Raw genomic sequence first — 19,501 nt, 5'->3', positions numbered from 1 at the left:
GGTTAATTTCTCCTTGTGTTAAGATCCAAGGGGTTGGATCGGTATCACCAGGGACTTGGTGGAAAAGCCTCAAGGCTATCCAGGGAGGGGAAAGTTTTGGGGAGACAGGGACTGTGCCAGACACTGGAATTCTGGCTGGTGGCAGTGTTACCGGATCTAAACTTGTAATTAAGCTTAGAAGTGTCCATGCAGGTCCCCACATCTGTACCCTAAAGTTCAGTATTGTATGGTGTGCGGTTGCTGGTGAGTATTTGCTTCAGGTTGAGAGGCTGTCTGTAAGCGAGGACTGGTCTGTCTCCCAAGATCTGTGAGAGTGAGGGATCATCTTTCAGGATAAGTTGTAGATCTTTGATGATGCGCTGGAGAGGTTTTAGTTGGGGGCTGAAGGTGACGGCTAGTGGCGTTCTGTTATTTTCTTTTTTGGGCCTATCCTGTAGTAGGTGGCTTCTGGGTACTCTTCTGGCTCTGTCAATCTGTTTTTTCACTTCAGCAGTTGGGTATTGTAGTTTTAAGAATTCTTGACAGAGATCTTGTAGGTGTTTATCTCTGTCTGAGGGATTGGAGCAAATGCGATTGTATCTTAGAACTTGGCTGTAGACAATGGATCGTGTGGTGTGTCCTGGATGGAAGCTGGAGGCATGTAGGTAAGTATAGCGGTCAGTGGGTTTCCGGTATAGGGTGGTGTTTATGTGACCCATCGCTTATTAGCACAGTAGTGTCTAGGAAATGGACCGCTTGTGTGGATTGGTCCAGGCTGAGGTTGGTGGTGGGATGGAAATTGTTAAAATCATGGTGGAATTCCTCGAGGGCTTCTTTTCCATGGGTCCAGATGATGAAGATGTCATCGATGTAGCACAAGTAGAGTAGGAGCGTTAGGGGACAAGAGCTAAGGAAGCATTGTTCTAAGTCAGCCATAAAGATGTTGGCATAGTGTGGGGCCATGCGGGTACCCATAGCAGTGCCACTGACTTGAGGTATATATTGTCCCCAAATGTGAAATAGTTGTGGGTGAGGACAAAGTCACAAAGTTCAGTCACCAGGTTAGCCATGATATTATCAGGGATACTGTTCCTGATGGCTTGTAGTCCATCTTTGTGTGGAATGTTGGTGTAGAGGGCTTCTACATCCATAGTGGCCAGGATGGTGTTTTCTGGAAGATCACTGATGGATTGTAGTTTCCTCAGGGAGTCAGTGGTGTCTCGAAGATAGCTGGGAGTCATGGCAGTGTAGGGCCTGAGGAGAGAGTCCACATAGCCAGACAATCCTGATGTTAAGGTGCCAATTCTTGAGATGATGGGGCATCCAGGATTTCCAGGTTTATGGATCATGGGTAGCAAATAGAATACCCCTGGTCGGTGTTCTAGGCATGTGTCTGTACAGATCTGTTCCTGTGCTTTCTCAGAGAGTTTCTTGAGCAGATGGTGTAGTTTCTTTTGGTAATCATCAGTGGGATCAGAGGATAATGGCCTGTAGAATGTGGAGTTAGAGAGCTGCCTAGCAGCCTCTTGTTCATATTCCAACTTATTCATGATGATGACAGCACCTCCTTTGTCAGCCTCTTTGATTATGAAGTCAGAGTTGTTCCTGAGGCTGTTGATGGTGTTGTGTTCAGCACAGCTAAGGTTATGGGGCAAGTGATGCTGCTTTTCCACAATTTCAGCCCGTGCACGTTGACGGAAGCAATCTATGTAGAAATCCAGTCTGTTGTTTCGACCTTCAGGAGGAGTCCATGCAGAATCCTTCTTATTGTAGTGTTGGTAGGAAGGATTCTGTGGGTTAGTATGTTGTTCAGAGGTGTGTTGGAAGTATTCTTTGAGTCGGAGATAGCGAAAGTAGGATTCTAGGTCACCGCAGAACTGTATCATGTTCGTGGGTCTGGAAGGACAAAAGGAGAGGCCCTGAGATAGGACAGATTCTTCTGCTGGGCTAAGAGAATAGCTGGAAAGATTAACAATATTGCTGGGTGGGTTAAGAGAGCTACTGTTGTGGCTCCTTGTGACATGTAGCAGTTTAGACAGTTAGTGTCCTTTTTCTTTTGTAGAGAAGCAAAGTTTGTGTTGTAAATGGCTTGTCTAGTTTTTGTAAAGCTAGTGGTAACCCAGCTGGATGCCCTGCTGATAGAACTGGCTGGAGAGGAGTGGAGAGCTGAGTTCAGTCCCTAGCTGGTCAGGCACCAAGATAGAGCCAGGAGACCTGGGCTCAATATCCGTAGTTGGTGAAACCCTTGAGTGACGATCTGAGAGGTTAAGGTTAATCAGGGGAAATGCCTGATTGGTTGAGTTTTAAGTTAGTTTTTATTAGCCACTCTTCACTGGCCATAGGACACAACCTATAGATGAGACTTCTCTCCTCAGCCTATGAAGAAAACTGCAGTTTGTTGTCCTGGGCACTGGCAGGAGGTGTGACCTTTTACTAATTCCTGTTACTGGTTTCCTCCTGAATTTTGCTGTCATTTTATGCTTCATTTGCCATAGTGCCAGTTGTCAAGGAAGCAGAATTCACCTTGGAGAGAAGGGGGCAGCAGGACATATTCTTGCAACACTTTAAAAAAAAAAGATCCTAACCCCTCAATTGCTTTGGAGTACCAGCACTATTCTGTATCCCCTACCTGTGAGCCTTTTCTGCAAAGGAGGACATTTATTTTTGGAGCTGTCTGTTTTGGTTTGTCAAGCCTCAGCAGGGAGAGTCATGTAGAAAGGAAAGGAATTCCCTCAGAGAAATGGATGTGGTTCCCCTGCAAAGTCAGCCATGGACTGTTCAGTGTTACCCTCCCTTGTGACATGCTGTAGAACAGTGGTCTCCAACCTTTTTATGCACAGGATCACTTTTTGAATTTAAGTGCAATCCAGGATCTACCCTGCCCCTTCCCTAAGGCTCTCCCTTTCCCTGAGGGCCCGTCCCACTCACTCAATTCCCCCACCTCCATCGCTCGCTCGTCTCCCTCACTCACTTTCACCAGGCTGGGGCCAGGGGTTGGAATTTGGGAGCGGGTGCAGGATCACGGCTGGGGCCGAGGGGATTGGAGTGTGGGAGGGGCTCTTGGCTGAGCCTGGGGTTGGAGTGCAGGAGTGGCTGAGGGGTGCAAGCTCTGGGAGGGAGTTTGGGTGTAGGAGGGGGCTCTTGGCTGGGGCAGAGTGTTGGGATGAAAGAGCGAGTATGGGATGTGAGGTCTGGGAGGGGGCTCAGGGCTGGGACAGGGGGTTGGGGTGCAGGAGGAGTGCGGGCTCCCGCCGGGTGTCACTTACCTCGGGTGGCTCCCGGTTGGGGGTGCAGTGGGGCTAAGGCAGGGTCCCTGCTTGCCCTGGCCCCACACCGCTCCTGGAAGTGGCCAGCACGCCCCTGCGGCCCCTGGGATATGGGCATGTGGCTCAGTGTGTTACTCCTGCCTGCAAGCACTGCCCCCACAGCTCCCATTGGCCACAGTTCCCCCTTCCCAGCCAATGGGAGCTGTGGGGGTGGTGCTTGCAGGCAGGAGCAGCATGCGGAGACCCCTGCCCTCCCAGGGGCCACAGGGACATGCTGACCACTTCCTGGAGCGGCATGGAGCTGGGGCTGCCTTAGCCCAGCTGTACTGCTGGACTTTTAGTGGTCGGAGATTGCAACTGACTGTCAGAGGCTCCAGGATCGACCAGTTGATAGCATTGGTGACCACTGCTGTAGAATCTATGAGCGCGCTTATGAAATGCAGTCACTGTACTTTCCCCTCCTGTAGACTCTCAGAACTACAGTAGTTTCCACTATAGGGCTTGGTTGCATCCCATGCAGGGGGCAGAGGGGCTACCACCTTTTAGGAAGAGAGAAATTGCCAGGCTGGAGCAGAACAGTGGTTCATCTATTCCATGAGCCAGTCTCTGCCGGTGACCAGCACCAGATGCTTCAGAGAAGACGTATTGCAGTACGTGAGAGCGTGGCGCACCCCTCAGTGCCACTGGTTGCAATGGGTCAGCGAGCTACTGAGTAGATTGAGTTTGGTCGTGTTCATAAGTTCACACTTTATTAGTAGCTGGCACAAAGTTTTAGCTCTCGCAGTGAAATGTCCAAAAATCCTAACTCCCATGCTTTGTTGAAGGTGCCAGTTATGCTCTTGTTGGTCTCCTCTGACACTACCTCTCCTTTCTGTGTCCCAGGCCTGGTCTGTAAGTTGGTTGATGTAAGTTGTCTTGCATTGACCTCTTTGTATGTGTGTCTATGCTCAAATTTGTCTTTGGTCGATGTAAATGATTCCTGATGGTGATGCAGTACAACCACCTCCTCCAACAGCGTGCAGCCATGGTTGACCTGCTGAGGTCAATGCGGTACAAGTGTAAACACTGTGTGATCTGTGTCAACCCTAACAGTCCCCCAGCAACCATCCTACAATGCCCCACTGTGGCAGTGGCCATTTTGATCACAATTTTAAACTCCAATGCTCCCCACCTGAAAGTCCCCTATGTGTTTTTGAAATGCCTTTTCCTGCTTGCCTACCTTGGTGAACACACCTAGCAGCTCCCCCCGGATGTGTCAATGGCACAGCCAACCATGCTGGCTCCAGACACTAGATGCATTCCTGCCTGGAGTAGACAAGAGATGGTGGCTTTCCTGGGCCTGTAGGAAGAATAGGCTGTGCAAGCACAGCCATAGCACCATGGACATCTACAAGCAGATAGCACAGGGGATGAAGGTGCATGACAGGGATCAGCAGCAGTGCTGCATGAGAACAAAGGAACTTTGCCAGGAATACCAAAAGGCCAGAGAGGCCTCTAATAGATCTGGTGGTGCCCTGCAGATCTGCTACTTTTTTATTGAACTGCCTGTCGTACTTGGAATAGACCCCACTAGAAACCCATAGGCCACTGTGGATACCTCGGAGGAGCCTGAGCTAGAGACCCTGGCCATGACAAGTGAGGAGAAGGAGCGGAGAGACTTAGCGAGGAACTCCAGCGAGACTGTGAGCCAGGACCTGTTCGAGACTCCATCACAGAAGACAGTCCTGCCAGGTAAACATGAATGAGCCTGAGAACGGGAAAGATAATTTGTGGGGGTGTGTATTAGCATTTTACTGCTTCATCAGCCCATATCTTGATTAAAGCCAAGTGCTTTGACCATGGCTAGCACGCTCAGGTTTAATACTGGAACTAGGCCTCTGATCCTTAGATCTGGCCATGCTTTGTTTGGCCACAGGGGCACCTTCATGCTAGGGTTGCCACCCGTCCGGTTTTCACCCGAACAGTCCGGATTTTGGCTTGTGTGTTTGGGTGCCATTTGACGAGCCCCGATGTCCATTCTTTTTTAATTTGTGGCAACTCTAAGCAGAGGGAAGGAGGCAGCGCAGCAGCAGCCGCCTCCGGGGCCAGGCTGCTTGTGCAGCTGGTGGGATGCAGAGGTGGGACCTTGGGGGGGAAGAGGCAGGGCATGGGGTGGGGCCTCAGTGGTCCGGTTACTATCCATTAGAAAGGTGGCAACCCCCAAGTCCCAAGGGTGCTGTAGGCCAGTTTGGTTCCCAGTGTAACTTCTTTAACTTATACTGGCTGTAATAGCTCCAAGGGATTGTTTTACCAGCCAGAGATCAACAGAACACAGAAGCCCTCTGGTCCCAGCCTGGATCTGTCCCATATACTGGGAGCACTGGGGCTGGGAAGTGGCAGCATGCAGTTTTTCGCCAAGCTGGAGGAATTCCCAGCAGCCCGATTAGAGCAGCTTTAAAGTCTCTTTATGTGGCACTGGCAGCCCAGAGGACTGGTAGAGTGGATCAGGCTCTGGCCCTACGGGTCAGTGGTTGTATGGAGAAAAATGCACTCCAAAATAGAACGTCGGCTCTTTCCCCCTGCTTTATAAAACACAATCCTGACTTCCTGTATTATGGCTTATGCTGATGGAACTACCATTCACAGGTGACCATCTGAACACTGCCCAGACTTCTCTGGGCTCCTCGCCTCCATCAGGAGTCACTGAGTATTTGTAGATATGATCTTGCCAGCTCCCTTTTAGAGTCTAAGCAGGATTTTGTTGGGAAATGATATAAAAGAACCTATAGAGTCTCTCAGAAGGCCCAGCACAGCCAGGGGCTGGGTGCTTCCTGCTGCTCCCCAAGTGCCCTTAACTTCCACCTGATGGGCTACTGCTGATGGCAATTGAGGGTGCTCAGCGCCCAGTAGTGTCCAGCCCAGATAAATGGATCAGGAAATGTGCTAGATCCCTGTGTGACTGTATAGGCCCCGATCCTGCAAACACTTAGCTTTAGCACATGGGTCTGTGTCTGCAGGATGGGGGTCAAAGAGAGGGGAAGATACTGAATGCTAATGAGAAAACTGGAGGCCCTGGCACCCTAGGTCCTGCTACTGATCACGTGAGTATCTCTGCCGAAATCACTACAGAGCGAGATACAAATATAGATACAGAGAAGTTTCTCTAAAGAGGAAATTGGAGCATTTATGAAACACACACGGGGAGTGTTCCTTTAAATAAGACATGGCATCGCGTGAAAACAACTGAGTGGGCATGTGCCAAAATAAAGGCTTGGGGCATGCTGATCCTGGCCAACAACAATAGTATTACATAAGCCATGAACTCAGACCGGGTGTACGTGTGTGTGCATGGTAGAAACACAGATATTTCAATAAGTTGCCCTGAGTGCAGTAGAATAAATATATATCCCCCTAGCACAGCTCCCAGTTCCTCCATTGCATTTTGCAGGTAGACAGCTGGATTCTTCATTCTTGTTATTCTGTGCTGAGCTCCAGCACTGAAACAGGTTTAGCATAATCATTCCTGGTGGAGTTTGAGGCGATTCATTCCAGGAGGGCACTGTAAGGGGATTCCACAGTTTAAAGAGCTGGGAATGTGAAGCAGTCTGGTTAGGCTTTATCAAACTATGTGTGAGAGGAGAGCTTGCTTCATTCCAGTGAGCGTAAAGGGACTTGGATTAGTTCCACTGAATGTTGTAACTGCTGCCTGCAAACTTCTGGCCTTAGTTCTGCCTGGCCTGGCCTCTATTTCCCGTGTTCTCTCTCTGCCGGTGCTTCCTATTACAGCTAAAGGTCTGGAGAGGGAAGTATTGGAAGGGAGGTGAGGAGAAATTTCCATTGCTCACACACACTCCCCCGCCTCCCACTCCACCCACAAGTGAACTTGACAATTTAACAGGGAGATCTGATGGAGGGGGGAGAGAGGGAGGGGAGAAGAAGGAGAGAGGGAGGGATCTTTTTCCGAATTCCGTTTCTCCCAGAGTTGTAGGCATCTTGACTTGCCTCTTCTTGCATATAATGAGTTGCCGGTTGGCCACCCAGTGACTCAGCGGGACAGTAGTGCGCTGCCTGTGGACACTTGAGGTGGATTCAGGTAAGCTGGGTAATCGTTCTGTCCATGTGTCTGTCTGAGTCTGTACGTCATGCTGCCTGTGCTTTGGCCATAGGGAACTCCACATCCCCTGACTGTCGCTTAGGCAGTGACCCTGCAGGCATCATGAACATTTCAACAGAACTGCTTGCTGGAGTCCAGGGGTGCATGGAGTATTTTGATGGGCGGGCAAAGGAGTCTGTGAGAGGGAGAAGCCCCCACTGCTGTTAGGCTAAGAAGAGGGATCTGAAGAAAGTAAAGGAATTCATTTTGGGGAACAACTGAAGGGAACTTTCCTTATTGATTTCCAATGGAAATTCTGAGGCGAGAAGGTAGGGACACCAGAGAGGGAAATGGGTAGTGAGGGGACGTGGCAGCAAGGGCTGCTAGAGAGATTGGCAGAGAGGTAGATGGATAGCAAAGGGAATGGGCACCGAGGGATTGCTAGTGGGGTGGAGAGCACGGGGCTGTGAGAGGGACAGGCAACAGGTACCATTAGGGTTAGGGAGTGCATGGGCCAGGTAGCAAAAGGGATGGGCAGAGACAGTTATGGGGTGTGAGAAGGACACGCACTGAGGGGAGCAGGCAGTGACGGGGTTGTAAAGCAGGGATGGGTAGAGAGGGTGTATGGGGAGTGGGAGGGAGGAATCAGTGGGACAGGCTGCAGGAATTTCATTTGGTGTAAGCAAAGTATAGAAATTCCTTCTCTTCAAACACCATCTCCCCGGGGAGAACAGTGTCCTGACATGTACTTGGGCGCCTGCAGGCTGCTGCTCTGTGAGAAGAACTTTACTGGTCTCCTGGGGTGTGTGTTTGCTGGGGAATGTCCTGATCCAAGGATTCTGCGGAGGGGAGGGGGAAGCGCTGTGAATAGGGTAGTGTGAAGAACTGCACTTTTTTTTGGTTTGCTGGTACTGGAAAAAATATGGGGTTGTACAACCAGATCTGAACACTGTGGAAAATATCAGTGAGTTGAAGAAATCTGTGCTGGGTTGAACGAAGGTGGTGGCCCCCCTGTAACTTTTAGACCATGTCTACACTAGAGACCTTCCTGTGGCACAGCTGTACCGATGCCGGTGTTCTGCTGTAAGGTCTCCTGTGTAGCTGCTCTATGCTGACGGAGGAGAGCTCTCCGCTTGGCATAATTAAACCACCCCCACCAAGTGGCATTAGGTATGTCGGTGGGAGAATCTCTCCCACCGAAATAGCACTGTCCACGCTGACACTTCCGTCAGTGCAACATATGTCAGTCAGGGCTGTGTCTTTTCACCCCCCTGACTGAATATTCATTGGCACAGGGACTTGAAGTTGGATCTCCCACATTCCAGGGGAGTGCCCTAATCTCCAGACTATAGAGCTATTCTCATTGTGTCTTGCTCGCCGGCCCAATGACAATTCAAGTATTTTAGACAAAGCACAACAATTTCAACAGGTGAGATGGAGAGAGAGACCCACCTTAGAGGAGCCAAGAGTCTGCTGGTTAGGGCAGAGCTGGGTTCAAATTCCTGTTCCAGAGCTTCGGGGACACCTGGGTTTAAGTCCCTGCTCCAGAGCTTGGAATTCAGACCTAGGTTTCCCACATCCCTGCTGAGTGCACTGGGCTAAAAGCTATAAAGTCCCCAACCTCTGGCTCCTCTGGCTGTTTTGTGAATCTAGCCTGGAAATTTCTCTCTGGCTGAAACTATTCAGCAAATTTGTATTAGATTCATGAATAGTTCCAGGTTGACTGAATAGTGTTCATCAGAAAAACTCTTCACCTGAAAAAATGTGCCAAGCTCTAATTGTGAATCCCTTGCTGAGAGCGAAAGAAAACGGGTGGTGCTAAGATGTCTTTAGGAAGAAGGAGTTCTGTCTGCACACTGGTGAGAGTGGTCAAGTAACACGCCTATGCACCAACAGGCATAGCTGTGAGCCAGAACCTTAGCTGGTCTTCATAGGAGTTGCTCCCATTTATCGGTGGTGTGATTCTGGAGGGCACTGGTCTGTGTGTCTGTGCCTGTGTGCCAGTCTGTCTGCAAGTACACATCTACGCACACATGAACATTCATGTGGCTTACTATGTTCGCACAGGCCTGTTGGATGAGTGTACATGCAACAGGTCATATTAAAAGTTCATGAAAGATATTCCATATCTCCTTTGAATGAGCAGAGCTTGAAGTGTAGTCCTGGATGGTCACTGCCAATCCCACTGGAAATATCTTTGCTCCAATTCTCCAGTCAGCAGCTGCTGACAGTGGATGAGTAAGCCATGGACTTTAGCATAACCTTGGATGTAACAGCCAGATTTCCCTGAACTGGCAGGGACACAGTCCAAACCTGATGGCTGGGTGCAGGCTAAAGAGATGCTCTGGGGGAAAGCTTGCAATTGAAAGCTGCTGTTGGTTTGTGTGCGTCTGTACTTGGGAAGGGAATTTAGGAGTCAGTGGTCTCATTTCAGAGAACTGAAGGCACTGGCTCCTTTGGCCACCAGTGACCTCTGAGGCTCTGAGTCTGCCCCCAAAGCAGTGGCCTCACATGTGAGACTTTGGAAGTGGAGATCGGCCCCAGCGGCAAAATTCAGATCCAGATTTCCAATACTCCAAAATGCAGAGGTGTTGGGATCTGGGAATTTTTGGTTTGGGCCTATCTCTGTCTTGGCAGGATAGTTCCTCTAATCCCCAGCCAGGCTTTAAGAACCCTTTCAACAATGTGTATAGTGGGGAATGCTGAGAGCCATTGAATAGAACTGTAAACACTGTATATGATGAACACCACTTCAAGCCAGGGGGTGCGGCAGCACCCCCAGTACTGCTAGTTCCAGCACCTATCTGTGCAGCCCCGTGTTAGATGCTGGCCTGGATCAGTGGAAAGCAGCCAAGTTGATGTGGTTCCAGGCAGGAGTCCTCTCCCCTGTGTCACTCATTGGCCTTCCTTTCCCATCCTGGTATATTTGAGATGGGGTCTGGGATTGACTGGCTGGTGAGTCACAAGTATTTATTTATTCCAAGTCTGGAGATAAGGTTCTTGCTATTCACCTTCTTGTCTCTCTTGAAGTTTCCATGTCTACACTAGCAAGCTTACAGTGGTACAGCTGTACTGATACAGCTGTGCTGCTGTAAGATCGCTCATGTGGCCGCTCTATGCCGACGGGAGAGAGCTCTCCCATTGACATACTAAAACCACCTAACGAGCGACGGTAGCTATGTTGGTGGGAAAGCATCTCCCACTAACATAGTGCTGTGCACACAGGCGCTTATGTCAGCAAAACTTATGTTGGTCAGGGGTATTTGTGTGTGGCGTGTACCTGGAAGAATGTGATCCGTGGTGTTTCTGTGAGGTGCAGCTCCCTGTTACTTTGCAATGTGCTGGGAGCTCTTTGTTCTCTGGTAGCATGTAGGACAAGCCTGGGAGTTGAGCAGTAATTGTTTCTTTAACTTACTTGGATTAAAGCAGTTACTTTCTTTAATACAAAGGCAGAGGGAGCTGATTCTGCTCTTGCTTACACCAGTGTAACGCTGGTGACTTCACCAGTTCCTCCTGATATACTCTGGTCTATGTGAGAGTGGAATCTGGCTCTCTCTCTGTACCGTAGATACACTGTGAACCTTGCCTGACCAGTGTGCAATAATGAAGCAAACGGGGCCGGGCAGGAGAAGTTCCTTTCTGAACTCAGCAGGGTGCTTGTTCCCTGAAGCATGAGGATCAATAATCCTTGTAATTAAAATCCTAGTTACTGTGTTTGCAGATGCAGAGTCAGATTTTGATCTCACCCCCCTGCATCCTCATCCTCTTTGCCATTCTCCTTTCTACACTGGGAGTTGGTCTGCACACAGTTTTGTACTGCTCGTAATACATTGCTTTAGGACCAGATATAGTTAAAGCAGTACAACCCCGTAATGTGGATGTAGTTATATGGGTACAAAGACACTTCCATTGCTATAGCTTTCCTGTAAATTTACAGGCATAAACAGGGCCGCTCAAAGGATTCAAGGGGCGCGGGGCAAGGCAATTTCGGAGGCCCCTTCCATAAAAAAAGGTTGCAATTCTTGTGGGGGCCCCTGCGAGGCCCGGGGCCTGGGGCAAATTGCCCCACTTGCCCCCCTCAGGCAGCCCTGGGCATAAACAGTACCAGTAAAGGCACTTTTGTACCACTTTAACTATACCTCTATCTGAACCAACACAGTACTAGTGGTGCAAAATCTGTATGTCGGCCAGCACTAAATAATCCTGGTTTTTAATATTTCCTTCTATGGATTTCCTTCCCCTGGTATCTCTCCCCATTGTTGTTGCCCTTGTGATGCTGGCCAATCAGGTGCCAGCTTATGCTAAGGACCCCAGGCCTCAGTGGAACACTGACAAATCCATCGCTGGAACCAGTCTGGCTACCCTGGGTATTACTATTGGTCAAATTGGTATTAGATTAATAACGATGTGCTTTGTGTTAGGCTGCATTGAATGCTTGTAAGTTCCTGCAGGCATCAATCTCACATCTAACATCTCTATCCCATATCGTAAGGTGATAATTGAACATTTGCATTGTAAGCCTTTGTCACTGCATAAATCAGCAGCCAGGAGAGAAGCATTAACTAGTGTGAACTACTAGTCTCCAACAGACGGGCGATGTCCTGCCGGACAAAGTCCCGCTCATACCAGGCAAACCATTATGGAACATCAGACAAAAAATATTGCTGCTGGCTCTCCCCCCTCCCTGCACCCCCAGTGAAGAGCAGACATGCAAGTGAATTCTACCCATCAGCTAAATTTGCAACTTGCAGCAGAAGGGGGCAGGGATAAAAACCCATAACAGGGAGGAACTATGTTATTATGCTGCTTGGACAGTGAGGGGCAAGAAGTGCTAAGGATAAGCAAAAGAGCCCCAGTGCTCAGCCTGGGTCAGCCCTAAAGGACACGTAGAGCTTGCTCACTATAGAAGCTTCTATTCATCGGTGGCATGTGTCTGGCTGGTGTGAGCGCCAGAAGGTCTCTAGAAGGGGGGGGGCACCGGCAGCTGGACTGTGGCTCTGCCCCCCACTTTGCCCAAGGCCCCACCCTTGCGCGACTTCCTCCCCCCAAGGCCCTGCCCATGCTCCACCTCTGCCCCGCCCTGAGGCCCCAATGAGACTCGACCTCTTCTCCCACATTAAGTCCCTCCCGTGAAAAGTGGCCTCCTGCAAACAGTGTTTCAGGCCACATGCTGACCCACCCAGCTGCAGTTCTTTTGTGCAGTGTCATGTGTGAAAGCAGCCAGATAGGAAACCGCCCACGTGGCCTGGAAGCTGACAAACTGGGGTTGTTGCACACAGACAAGCTGCCTGCAGATGCAGCTAAAGGCACCAGACAGGAGCGTTGAGTTTGGAAAGCTGCAATAAAAGGCATCAGCGAGCGTGGTCAGAGAATCAGGAACAGAACAGAAGAGGTGGCTGTAACACAGAGCCAGGATATTTTTACAGAGCATAGAATCTTTTTAATGTCAATCGGAGGAAAACTTTACTGGTGAAGGTGCTTTCTGAAGAAGGAAAGAGACTGAGAATGATGGCCTCTGAGAAGTACCGACTGGGAGCATCTTTATGTCCATAGACTGCAGAATGCTCCTATCAAGTGACTTTTACTCCAGTTCGAGGTATTTGAGCAGTGGTGCAAGTACGGTGGTATGGTCCGGTATGCTGTACCAGTAAGATATATATAGCTGGTAGGGTGTAGCAGAAAGACACAGGAGGAGCCCGCCACCAGCCCCATCCCCAGCCCTTCCACGCAGCTGCATCTCCTGAGTCCTCCTGCCTGAGGTCTGTACAGCAGCACTGCCAGAGGACAGGGCGAGCGGGGCGGGTCGAGGCTGAGGGTGGTACAGCAGCTGTGCCAGAGGAGCTGCCGGTGTGGGGCTGCCTGGAGGCTCCATATTCTGCTCCTTTCCCTGCTGCGGTTCCGGAGAGCCCTGTCTCCTGGGAATCACAACAGCAAAAGAAGCAGAATATGGGACTGCCAGGACCCACACCGGCAGCTCCTCTGGTGCGGCTGTAGCGCCCCCAGCTCTCCACACAGCTGCATCTCCTGAATCCTCCAGCGCAGTGGGAGGAGGACAGAGCCCCCCCACCCCAGCTAATGTGAGATGGATGTTGATCATGGGAAGGGGACAGACAGGGAGACCATGGGGGCCCCGGGCAGGGAGGGGTCACTTGGGGATGTCACACGCCACCCCTTTGTGTCCCTCCCATGAGTGCAGTGTACCAGGAAGACACGATTTCTACTTGCACCTCTGTATTTGAGATAGCAAAACAGGTGGAGATGGGAAAAACTAGCCTCTTAGGAGATGCTGAATGCATTACGCTTTGTGTCTGAAAATGACGTGGCGAGGCTGCTGCTGGTCCCTGAGAGTGGACACTGTTAAAAGGAAACAAGACACCATCCAGGATCTCCTCTGACCTGAAAGCACGAGGGAAAGGAATGAAATAGGGCCTCATGTCTGTGGGTTGTGCAGAGATTTTTTTCTTAGAAGCAACAGGCAAAGCAAAGGTGGTGAACTGACCAAAGGCTGCATAACTGTTGTGCTGCGTGATAGTGTGACTGGTGAAAGAGAGAGAGAGAAGCTGTTACTAACTGAGTAAGCCACAAAACCTTGAGCATCTGTGTCACTTGCAGCCCTGCCAGTTACTTGGGGACCCAAGAAGAGAGCCTGGATGCCATCTGACATAACGGGTATATTTTTAATCTCATCTTTTTTATAGGAAAATTAGGCTACAAAGGCACCGCGGCTTGCTGTTAGTAGACAGCACTCCTTGCCATCTGTCTGTCTAGCTGTTTATCCCATGCTTGCTATTGTATACACTACCTCAGAGTCACTGCAGTTTGGTTTGGCCTATTATAGAGAGAAGGGCCATCTGCAAAGTCCAGCTCCATGTCCTGATGTCTCTGAGATTCAGGGTAGTTTGTGGTCAGGGAATGGGCATAGGGGCAGGAGCTATGGGTATGGTGGTGCTGCAGCACCCCCAGGTTTTATGTGGGGCTCTGCTCCCTGCCCCGCATGTGGGTCCTGGCTCCCAGCCCCGTGCCTGGGCTCCGCTCCTGGCCCCCCACGCAGGGTTATGGCCCCATGCCAGGAGGTCCCAGCTGCTGGCCCTGCGCCTGGGGTCTTGGCTGCTGGCCCCAGACTCAGCCCTCTTATCCCTGTCCGGTTCCCCTGCTCCTGTAGAGACAGCCCTGCTCCCAGCCCCAGCTCTGGGAGGCAGGGTGCAGACAGGAGTAAGGGGGCTGGCTTTTTGCACCCCAACTATTAAAAATGTTCCAGCACCACTGGGAGAGGGACAAGAAGTAACTGAAACTAGAGAACCACTTTGAACAACAATTTTTATTTGAACTGGAACTGAACCTGACCTATAACTTTGTCCTATCTACTGAACTAGGGTGACCAGATAGCAAGTGTGAAAAATTGGGATGGGAACTGGGAGTGGGGTAGGTGTGAAGGGACCCCCAGGGGGCAGCTTGGGACTGTGGGATCACTGTGCCCCCTTAATTCTCCAGCTGGGCTGTCTCTCACAATGCTTTGCTAGTGACAAGCAGCAAACCCCTCCAGGCACTGTGATCACTTAGTCAACAACATGCAGGGACACACCCAGCTAAATTGCATGAATGCTCTCTATGCCATTCACGAACCAATAGGGAAAAACCAATAAATCTCCCCCGCCCCAGTGCAAGCTCATTAATTAGTTTGCCATTCCTTCAAAGGATGGTGGACATGCCTCAGCCTGTAATCTGAGCAGATTCCCCTGGTTAAGATAAACATTAAAATAAGTTTAACAACTACAGAAAGATAGGTTTTAAGTGATAAGTGGTAGGCATAAAGGTCAGAAATAGTTACCTAAGAAATAAAAATAAACACGCATTCCACATCCTAAATGTTATCAGACTCAGTAAGTTTTGAATCAAGCAGCTTTTCTTGCCCCACTGGATATTACAGGCAGGTTATGGTTCTTAATTCACAGTCTGAATTCTCTGCTCAGCCTGAGACCAATCTCCCCAGTTTAAAGTCTTTGTCTTTCCAGTGTTCCTGTTGCCTTCCGTGCAGGTGGGGGAGGAGAGAGGAGATTGTATGATGCCACTATCCAGTATTTTATATTCTCAATTCATGTCCCAGGGAAGATACTGGCACAGGCATGTCCTGATGGGCCTTGCTGAGTAACAGAGTTGAGTAATCCCCATTGTGTGGTGTTTGCAGGACTGTGTCTTATTGAACTGTAAATCTCTTGTTTACAGTTCCCCTGCTGGTGAATGGCTGGTGATGATCATTTAACGCTCGCCTGTGGGTCCCCTCTTTTGTTGCCACTGGGGAGCTAACTGTAGGTGCCTCCCAGCCTCACAACATATTTCAATAACAACATGCAAAATCTTATACATCCTACACACTACCAATATACATATTTTGACAGAACAATGAGTTTCAGCAGATCATGACCTCTCATATGATATTTTACAAGGCATGCTGTGTATGAAATACCACAACCAGCTACAAATGATGAGTACTGGGGTTACAGGGTTCAATTTAAGGTACAGTGCATCACAATAGGGTCCTATCGGGGGACAATAGGGTCCTATATAAGACAAAGCTCCTAATATCAGAATGGTCCCAATAATATCAGGACATCTGGTCACCATAAACTGAACTGGAAAAAAATTGGGTGACTGGTTAAAATAAAGGTCCGGCATTTTTTAAGCCCAGTGCATTTAAACTACTGTGATCTTATTTTCAAACGAGACAACACAATAACAAATAGGCTTGTGATTGCTACAGCAAGGCCGGTGCCAGTAGAATGAGATGAGAATACAAAGATGCCAGCCCACAAGAGTAGGGAGGGAGAGAGAAGCTTAGGAGCAGCCTGCTCAACCATGAATCGTCTCTGAGATTCCCCCTGGGGAAAGAAGAGGTGGAATGTTACCTTGTCCTAGAAGTTAACAATAACAATAACAGAAGTTAACAGGCAAAGGTATTGGCACCCCAACCCTTCTCCCGCTTAGGCAGGGCTCCTCCCTCCCATCCCCAACCCCTGGGGAAGCCCCTCCCTCCAGTTGCTCTGCCTGAGCTAAAGCCCATGCCCCAAACTCAAATGTATCCTGTCACTGCAGAGGTCCAATATTATGCAGCAAATATTAGATGTTATTTTAGTTCACGCAAACAAATTGTTCATAAAGAAATGTGTTTATTTGACAACACAAAACCAAAAAGTTAAATGGTGAAAAATAAAAATAGTTTCAATTTTAAGTTTCAACTCTTTTTTAAATTTACCTCACTAAGATTGAAATTTGATCTGAACTGGTGTTTAATTTTTTTTTGAGTGGTTGGAACCAAAACTGAACCCGAACACAAAGAATACAATTGATTCCAAACCGAAATAAATACCAGTTTGACTCTCTGCCAGGTTAAGGTACTGGGCCGTGACTTAGGAGATCTGAGTTCCAGTCCTGGTTTTACCACAGATTTCTTGTGTGACTTTCAGCAAGTGACTGAATCTCTCCACTATCTGTAGAATGGAGATAAGCCTGCTTTTCTCTCACCCATGGCCTTGTCCATGTAGGGACTCTCTCTTTCTATGGTGTATGTGCAGCATCTAGCACAACGGGGCCCTCATTTAACCAGAGTCCCCTAGGGGCTTCCATAATACAAAGAGCTATGGATAAAAGGAGGCTGACTCTGTGGTTTTGCTTCAGATCCATCTCAAATAAATGAAGTTAAGCTGCCTGCTCCCAGCATCGAACAACATCTCCAGTATGCACAGACAAAAGCATCATCCTGCGTGATGATGTGCACTGGGCTACAGCAAATTGGAGAACAGTGAAGACTGTGACAGATCAAACGAGAGGCATCTAAACTTCCTCTCTCCTTCCTTGCTCTTGTGCAGAAGCATTGCGATGAAATCATTAGCTGGGTGGCCTATCTGCTGCAGATGAGGTGGCAACGAAAGACACTTTACCCTCTTGGGAAGCTTAGGGAAGCCTGTCAGGAGAAAGCTCTCAGAAGTGGCTAGAATTCAGAACGACATGTTGGTAGGAGATCTGGCTGACGGTGACAGTGTGGGGATCTGACAGGTTCCCCACCCCACTGAGCCATAGGGAAGTGCACTTGTGCTTCAGCAGTCAACAACCTGAGACAAGTTAGGGATTTCTGTAGATAACAAAACTTTATTATGAAAAAGCAGTATTGACTGAGCTGTAACAAAACAAGGCCCCTCTTAGGGATATTTTGTAGGAGTTTAGTGAACTAAAAAGGCTTAAGATACTAGCCTGTCCTTTTAAAAATAGTATTTTTGAAGTATCAAAACAACAACTGGGTAAGAATATGAAAACTGGCAATTGAGGGGAGTTTACATATGTGTTTTAATTAAAAAAACATGAATGCTTTTTAAAGTTTGGATTTATACAAAAAACACAAGAAAAAATAGCTTATGTAAAAAAAGTTAGCCTTTTTTTTTTTACCAGAGATATGGAGCCTTCCTCTCCCCCACTGTTTTTTCTTCTTTTTTAATGGTTTTTTTTTAATTTAAATGTAAACCAAGGACAAATAAATTAAAAAAAAAGCCAGAGCCACAGAGATTAGGCCCTGGGGGTAAGAAAGCTGTCCTGAGTTTTAGGGGGCATGTTGATAACTCTTTTAGTGAAACACTTTTGCAGGCAGCCTGTCTGTGTTAGTTGTTGTGCTTTAGCATGGGCAAGTGTTTATTATTCAGAAGCACTTTCCCACTTTATGAGGTATTATCTCCCCCATCTTTCAGCCTATCAGAAATATTAACAAAAACAAGCTTAAAGATACTTTGTAGCAAGGTCTGCAAAGCAATAATTACAATTTTGTTGATCATTATCTTGTCTAAGCCCCTAGAGAATATATTTTGTTTTGTTTTTATAAAACACTTTTATGCAAACTATGAAACAGTAGATGAGAGACCTGAGACATTGTTGAAATGAGAGGGGTCATGATTAAGTCCTAACGCAGAGGGCCTTGAGGTGGAAAATGAAAAGGTGCAGCCAAAGCGGAAGATGGTATGATTTAAGAGGGGCCCTGAGACTGCTTTGCAACGGTCCATAGGGAGTCTATAACCCTCACGCACAAACACCAGGGCTGGGTGAGGTGGGTGGGCCTTTGTTAGAGGATCAGGCCGTTCATATACTTTTTGCTGTTGTTGACAAACTGTAACCTACTGGTGCGTATTCTACGGGGGCAACCTACTGCCCTTTTGACAAACCCCACACCCCTTGAACTCCATAAAAATGCGCTTTACACAGTTATTTTTAACTGACATTTATTTTACAACACACCCCGTTTTGTTCCCCAAACACACTCTGTTAGTGTTTTTTCTTAGCAAGATTTTGTAATTTGCTGAACAAAGAAGATGTTCAACATTTTGCATTAAACATTTATCTGTCGGTTTGATGATTTCATCTAAAATGCTATTTGGGTCCTCGGCCTCTGTCACTTTGTCCACCAATTCTGCCCTTAGAGCTAAATGTTCCTGGGTTAAACAGAGGCACGGCAGCGCGTATCCCAGCATGATGATGATATTTAACACACTCTCCATACACAAACTACTGCTGAATTCTTTAATTTTACAATTCACATCATTTAAAGACCAGTACACGCAGGCACGATGCCTCTGACTGGGGGCATCTATGGCGCACCCAGGACAATCCTCATTTTGTTTCTCTCTCAGTCAGTGCTTGATGATTCCGTGCACAGCCGCTCGCACAAGTGCTCGCATCCAGGTTTTACGGTTAAGAACTCGCTCCGGCTTAATACTGCATTTCTCCCTCAACTTTAGATAGTACAGGCCTACAGAATAAGCGTCCCCTGCTGTTTCGGCATTCTGTGGAGCATCTGGTTTTGTGTCGGGGCAAAAACAGATTGGGCCCAAACCGCTCGGTCCTTCGGAGCTGTCGGTGTCCAAAACCTCCAAGTCCTCTGAAGAACCATCGCTCAGCTGCTGAAAAATTGACAGTAAGCAATGTGTGTAAGGCATCTTTGTACTTTTTCATAACATGATTTTAAAACCTTTTACACCATGCATCAAGAGACCCCTTCCGCATGCAGCTTTTAAAAACAACAAACAACAACAACTGAAATATGTCTCTGTGCAGGCTTGATCCAAAAGGCTCTAGCCAACCAAGCATCGGTCCCTGCCAAACCATTGCTTTGAATGTTCTTACATACAACGTACCTGTGCCTCGTCTC

At 48.4% G+C, this 19,501-nt stretch overlaps 2 protein-coding genes across 6 annotated transcripts in view; both read left to right on the top strand.

Annotated features, from left to right (window-relative positions):
• The window catches only part of LOC123351545 (sodium- and chloride-dependent GABA transporter 2), a 503,805-nt gene that overhangs the window by 302,122 nt on the left and 182,182 nt on the right, over positions 1-19,501 (top strand). The window lies entirely within an intron of this gene.
• Positions 4,881-19,501, top strand: part of LOC123351519 (sodium- and chloride-dependent betaine transporter-like) — a 75,214-nt gene continuing 60,593 nt past the window's right edge. Inside the window, exons 1-2 of one of the 5 annotated variants that reach the window (XM_044990908.1) lie at positions 7,244-7,317; positions 19,092-19,280. In XM_044990908.1, the coding sequence (XP_044846843.1) occupies positions 19,275-19,280 (6 nt within the window). In that variant the 5' untranslated portion in view covers positions 7,244-7,317; positions 19,092-19,274. Of the gene's footprint in view, positions 4,977-7,190; positions 7,318-12,614; positions 12,914-18,868; positions 19,281-19,501 lie in introns of those variants that run through there. The other 4 variants (XM_044990928.1, XM_044990914.1, XM_044990937.1 and 1 more) reach the window with 4 other exon arrangements.

The sequence above is a fragment of the Mauremys mutica genome, chromosome 1 (assembly GCF_020497125.1).
Source record: "Mauremys mutica isolate MM-2020 ecotype Southern chromosome 1, ASM2049712v1, whole genome shotgun sequence".
Classification (NCBI taxonomy): Eukaryota; Metazoa; Chordata; order Testudines; family Geoemydidae; genus Mauremys; species Mauremys mutica.
The sequence above is the reverse complement of the archived record's forward strand: the minus strand, read 5'-3'. Positions and strand labels throughout refer to the sequence as shown.